The 6,366-nt window shown below is 38.7% G+C and overlaps 1 protein-coding gene across 1 annotated transcript; it reads right to left on the reverse strand.

The window, feature by feature from the left end:
* Positions 1-1,025: 1,025 nt before the first annotated feature.
* On the reverse strand, positions 1,026-3,536 carry LOC122075491 (pentatricopeptide repeat-containing protein At1g09900-like). The gene is made up of 2 exons (XM_042640533.1): positions 3,351-3,536; positions 1,026-3,227 (listed from the first exon to the last, which is right to left on the reverse strand). Exon 2 carries the CDS (start codon positions 3,107-3,109, stop codon positions 1,229-1,231), a length of 1,881 nt encoding a protein of 626 aa, XP_042496467.1. The 5' UTR covers positions 3,110-3,227; positions 3,351-3,536; the 3' UTR covers positions 1,026-1,228.
* Positions 3,537-6,366: the final 2,830 nt, after the last annotated feature.

Consider the following 6,366-nt stretch of genomic DNA (forward strand, 5'->3'; position numbering starts at 1 on the left):
GGGGGGGGGTCACTGGGGGTGTAGGGGTGAATTACAAATCACCGATGCTTAGAAGGAAGAACAATGTAGAAGCTACATATTCCCACAAGCTTTCAAAAGATTAATTTCTGTTCCATGATGAAAATATGTAATTTTTATTTAACGATCTTCGATGTCCTTGTATTAAGAGGATAAGATATTTTCAATAAATTTCTAGAGACAAAACATTGAAGTGATCTCAGTTATTGACAATTCAGCACCTTATATGGTTCTAATGTGTTCTTAAGGCAAGTTGCCCAATGGATGTCTTCTTGCTGCTGGGTTGTCAGAATTTACTCTAATGAATCCTGTCCTCGGCAAAATCTGCCACAGTTCTGTTTCAGCAAAAAGATGTTCAGTCCTGATTTGCTTACTTTTGATAAATAAGATCTTATGTTTATGTTTGGTTGTCAACAAACATCTAAAAGGTTCTGTTGGAAAACATGGAAAATCGACTTTTAAAATCAGGCTCTGAAGGGCTCCTTTTCTCTAGTGTTTTCCATCAAACCATATGATTCTTGATGGGGGGAAAAACTCAAAACGCATTCTTTTGGGTAACGAAAATAACAGCTTTGAAGATCATTATGAAACAAAGGCCATAGTCTCAAAGCGTGTAATTATCCAAAGTTAAAACAAAACGCACATACTGAGTCTAGGTCTAACCTACAATTTTGGGTGGGTGGGGGGTGGGTGGGGGGGGGGAATTCTGGGTAAGTTACATACCTTGCAGGAATAGCCAAAAGGAACTACTAACTGTTCACTCTTACAAGGTAAAGACAAGGAACAATTAAATCTCCACTAAAATCTTTTAGTAATACTTGAAAGATGACACAAAGCCTATAAAAGTAATTTATACTTGCAAGAAAAGCTTGAAGCATGATTAAATGACTGCATATCATACCTGGGGGGGGGGGTTGGAGGGTAAGGATCCATGTAGCAGGAGTTGTATATTATATCCAGAGGGGGAAAAATTGGGGAAACAAACATTCATACATTTTTGGGACATGTAAAGCATAAAGTAGAACTGCTAAGTTAAAGGAGACCATATAAGATTACATGATCATCTACCAAAATTTTGGATTTCAACTTGAAATGACAAGAAAAGGAACCAAGATACAGCAAAAACGTTAGGATCCAGAGGATTACTGCATCACTTTCACTGGAAGTTTGAAAAACAAATCCAAGGGCGTAATACACACTCATGCAAGACTCAAGAAAGCCAACCTCTCAAACCAACCCTACATCTTGAAGCAACATGATGTGCAGAGCTCTTCTTCATGACCGCTCTGGAGCACAACTCACTCAACAATTCCAAAGCCTCCTTCCCCATGCCTTCATAAGCTACACCTTCAATGAGGATGGTATATGTAGCTTCCGTGGGTATACACCCCTTGGATACCATATCAGCCAGGAAATCAATAGCACGGTCAGTCCGACGAGCCTTACAAAGGCCTAAGATGATGGAATTGTATGTGACGGCATTGGGACTGATGCCCAGCTCTTCAAGTTGGTGAAAGAAATTAATTGCTTCATCAACCTTGCCTTCTCTGCTGAGTCCAGCAACTAGTGATGAATATGTGATTATATCAGGCTGCAGACGCTTTGAAAGCATCTCATCCAGAAGTTCTATGGCACGTTCCATTTTCCCTGCCTTTGAAAGCCCATCAATTACTGTGTTGTAAGTGATCAACACTGGAGAGCACCCTTTAATGCCTAGCTGGTGAAGCAATTCGACTGCAATATCAAGCTTTCCATCTTTGCATAAGGCTGTAAGCAATGTGTTGTAGGTTACAATATCTGGATAGCACCCTCGAGACACCATTATGTCCAAGTATTCAATTGCCCTGTCCATTTTCTTTTCCTTACAGAACCCATGAAGTAATGGGTTGTAACTAAGGGAATTGGGGGTGCACCCATGCTTTGGCATCTTCTCCAAAATATCAATTGCACGTCCAAGTAAACCCTTTCTGCATAAGAAGTTGATCAGGATATTGAATGTAACAACACTTGGTGAACAACCTTTACGTACCATATCAGCCAAGAGTTTTTCAGCATCCATCCATCTTCCTGTGCTACACATGCTACGCAGAATGATATTGTGGGTGATTACATTAGGCAGGCAACCAAACGATGGCATGTTATTCAGGAACTTTATTGCTTCGTCCAATCTACCTTCTTTGCAAATTCCATTGATAAGAACATTATAGGTAACCACATCAGGTTTACATCCCTTAATCCTCATCTCATCCAAAAGCTTCATTGCTTGTCCAACCCCTCTCTCCTTACATGTTGCTTCTATCAGAATTGTATAAGTGATGACATCAGGATAACAATCTTTTTGCAAATGATGTTCAAGAACTTGCATTGCTTCTTTCAACTTTCCACAATCACATAGACTCCGCAGGATCGTGTTATATGTAACAACATCTGGTGCAACACTCATTCGTTCCAATAGTTGTAAAGCATCATCGATCTCCCCTGACTTGCAGTACCCACTAATCAAGACATTGTAGGTTATAACATCTGGAACAGATCCAGACTCTTCCAGAATCTCCAGAACCCTAGTTGCCTTCTTAGTCTTACCTACCTTACAGAGCCCACGAATCAAACTTGTGCAGGGAATTATGTCCGGGATGTCACCATGATACATCATGTTCTCCAGGAACTTGAAACCTTCTTCTAGTTCCCCATTCCTAACCAGGCGACGGAGATGAATGTTACTCTCAGAATCCTCAAAATTGTACGAAGATTGGTCATTTTCCACATGCCCATGTGAGTGTTTGACCGGGTTTGGTAATTTTCCATTAGAGCTAATAGTTTCTACCTTCGAGACTGCAAAAACCCGATTGCTCCTGTTCTTTCGGGATCGACCATGCTTTCTCACCTCAACATCAGGGGATAAAACACAGCAACATGCCTTATACCCTGGAAAAACCTTAATGAAAGAACTACAACTGTTTGTACTGAAGTCAGAGTGAACCCTAGCTACAACTTTATTCCCAAACTTGTTCTTCCTTCCACTCTCCTGATGAACATAGCTAAGCAACGAAAACCCCCCATGGGTTTGTTTTGCAGGAACTACCAAATCCATCTTCTTCTTTTTTTCACTAGTTTCCCATAAAACTTAAACCCAAATGCCCATGGAGAAACCATCAGAAGGGCTTGCGACAAAATCCATGGATAGAAGTAGAGCCCAAATACCCAGGGTTCTGAAGCACAGTATCCAATAAGACTCAAATTCAATAGGTTTTGTATAACGGAGATGAACACGGAAAACAAGAGAAGCAAGTATAGTACATAGATGAAGAACAGAGAGAGATAAGAAAGCTTACTCTATCAAGTATCTGTCACTAGTAAGAGTACACTGAAGAGACGAAGGCCGGAGCTTTCCCTCTTCCCAGTCGGCTCACCGCTCACCACAGACAGAGCGATAAATTTATGGGAAGGGGCTCTCTCATAAGGTCGATAGCTCGTAGAAAAAGACACAAGCAAGGTAGCCGCTCCTCTTATCCGATGTTCATCTAGTGCCTGGCGCGAACACATAAGATGGTGTTTTGTAATATCTGGTTCGCCTGGGCCAACCTATCAGGATTAGGCCAGAATGAGCTGGGATGGGCCGGTCCATGACCCAGAGATATCCCATACGTCAGATTGTGAATGGGTGACGAGAAAAAAGGGGCGATGATCCTCTGCCGTGGGTGTGGCCGTGCGATGAGCATCGGATGGTTGAGATGACATTAACACACATCCTGATGCCATTCCGGCCATCGAATCCTCGTCGCTCTGCCACACCCGTGGCAGAGGATTTTTTTCGAAAAAAAAAAAAAGAATCTCTTCAATCATGAGATTTGACCTTCCAATTGGTTTGAAGAAAGGTATTTTCGATCTTGTAGGGTAAAGATTGGGGTTAATAATCATAATGTTAGAACGAAGAAAAACTTTGTCACAACACCACCGACCAATCCACCCCCAATGGAATTAAATATTAGAATCAGATTGACCGTTTCAATTGATTTAAGGTCGATACTTGAGCAATATCATATCAGTAGAACGATTCTTATTAAGGGCAAAACCATCCGAAGAGTCCCAATGGCCGATATGTATCAATACCAATATATCTATCCCCCTGGCGGTGCCAAGACAATGAAGGTTCGAAAAACATCAGTCAAATGCCCCCAAAAAATTTCTACCATGGAATAGTGACGAAGTTCATGGAGTTGAGGGGGATTAAGAGAGTTAGTGTGTGGACTGGGCTTGGATCGATGAATTTTTAAGTTAGATGAGCCCACGTGCAGCCTGGCCCATCTCGTATGGCTCAAAATAAGCTATTTAGTGGTATTTGTGCAATTGTGGACCAAATTGAACCGACCCTAAACCCTTATCAGTTTGGTTTATATTTTAAGAAACGTATGAAAAATGGATCAGACAGACCGAATGGACCGACTGAAACCTTAAACCAAATCCAAACCTCCAAAAAAACGAAAAAACCAGATGCAAACCGATGAGAACAAAAAACGTTATACATAAGAAAATGGTTTCCCATATTTTTTTAATTGTATATGTACGGCAACAACATGATAACAGACTGTTAAACACCAAATTGAATCAAATCAAATCGAAACCGTTTATTTTCTTAATGGTTCAGTTTCAATTTGACCTAATATCGGATTAAAATTGGGCCAAATCAACCGATTGACAACCCGACCTCTTAGATGGGGATGAAATTCTGAAGATAGACAGGCTCTAAGGTCCCTATTCATGTTTCCTCCATGAAATTTACTAAAGTTACAAATAAAACATCAAAAAATTCAAGATTTTTGAAAATGATGCATGTCCATATATGAAATTATATGATTGAATTTGAACTTAAAATTTAACAAGAAGGCATTTTAATCTGCTTGCAAAATTCAACCAAAAGTCAAATAAAAAAGACCTCAGTTTGGACTTTTTATAATGGTTCTGTGGTAGAAATAGGTCAAAACTTCGTAAAACCGCGGACCAGATCAGCGATTAATTCTAGTTTTCTTGATCCAATCATCAATTCACTCAAATTTCAAAACATTATACACTTAGGCTCCGTTTGGTATCGTTTCTGTTCCAGAAACTCCGTTTCGTGTCAGAAACGGAAATTTCAGTTTCTGTGTCAAAACGTCGTTTTTAAACGATTTAAGGCTGTTTGGTGAATCTGTTTCTAGAACAGTTTCAGAACCAAGAAACGACATTTCTGCCGTTTGGTAATGCTTGTTTCAGAAACGGTTTTTTTTTTTCTTTTCTTTTAAGTCAATAATTACAAAAATAACATTAAAATACTATAAGCATATAAATTTTTTTTGGACAATAAAATATTACACACCAACGAAAAAAAACATGGTTTCCAAAAGATGAATAAAATACAGTATTAACAATGCCTTGTGCAAGTTAACTATTACATAATTCTCCAAATTTTCACTTTTTTTCCAAGTCTAAAGACTTGAATGCATGGAGGATGTCTTTCATCTTATTTGTTTGGTCCTCTAATCCTTTAAGTGTCCCTTCCAGATATCCTTTCATGTACTCGTTCGAAACGGAAAGTGGTCTGGATGATGTTGATGTTGAGCTTGAGTTTTCTGAACATAATGTATGTTGTATGGTAGAGATATGTGTTTCATCTTTCAACCATACAAACATACCACATCCACGGTTATCAACCTATATCAAATAATAGATGTGATTAGGGTCGTTGAAATTTAACATCGAATTAAACAAAAATCATAAATTATCTATAGGTATAGGTCAATCGTAGAAATAAATTACCCCAGTTGAACTTGGGCAACATAGAAAATACTGTCCCTTGTTTGGACCTTTTGTCGCAGTTCGTACTTTGCATTGACCTTTACCACATCTACATAGATGTAGTTGGTCCACCCACATGAAAAAATTACATGAATCTTCACACTTGAAAAATTCTCTTCCAATATTTTTACCCGACTTGGTTGTATATTTACCACAACTCTTCCCACAAATTTCACAAGTTGCTATCATGAGTGGGGGCATAGAAGAAGTCATCTGTAACAGAAATTTATTTATCAAAAAAGTTAATATAGCATCCAAATATATGACATTCATAATAATATATCAATTTGTACCACATATATAAATGTACCATAAAACAAGTACTACGTCGGTTGAAACATCAATTTAGGTTTTTAGTTTTGACAAAATAGTTATCGGTTTTAGTTTTCAACTAGTTCTGGCATCCTTTGTTGTCTAGCCATTGCATTTGTAATTCTTAGCCTAGTGGCATTCATCTCTTTTGCCCGATTTCGTTGACTTGATTGTATTGTAGAATGATCAACGAAATCTTCATGT

The sequence above is a fragment of the Macadamia integrifolia genome, chromosome 4 (assembly GCF_013358625.1).
Source record: "Macadamia integrifolia cultivar HAES 741 chromosome 4, SCU_Mint_v3, whole genome shotgun sequence".
Taxonomy (NCBI): Eukaryota; Viridiplantae; Streptophyta; class Magnoliopsida; order Proteales; family Proteaceae; genus Macadamia; species Macadamia integrifolia.

Bases quoted from the DNA above. Each gene is read 5' to 3' on its own strand.
- LOC122075491 (XM_042640533.1), bottom strand. From the start codon at position 3,109: ATGGATTTGGTAGTTCCTGCAAAACAAACCCATGGGGGGTTTTCGTTG.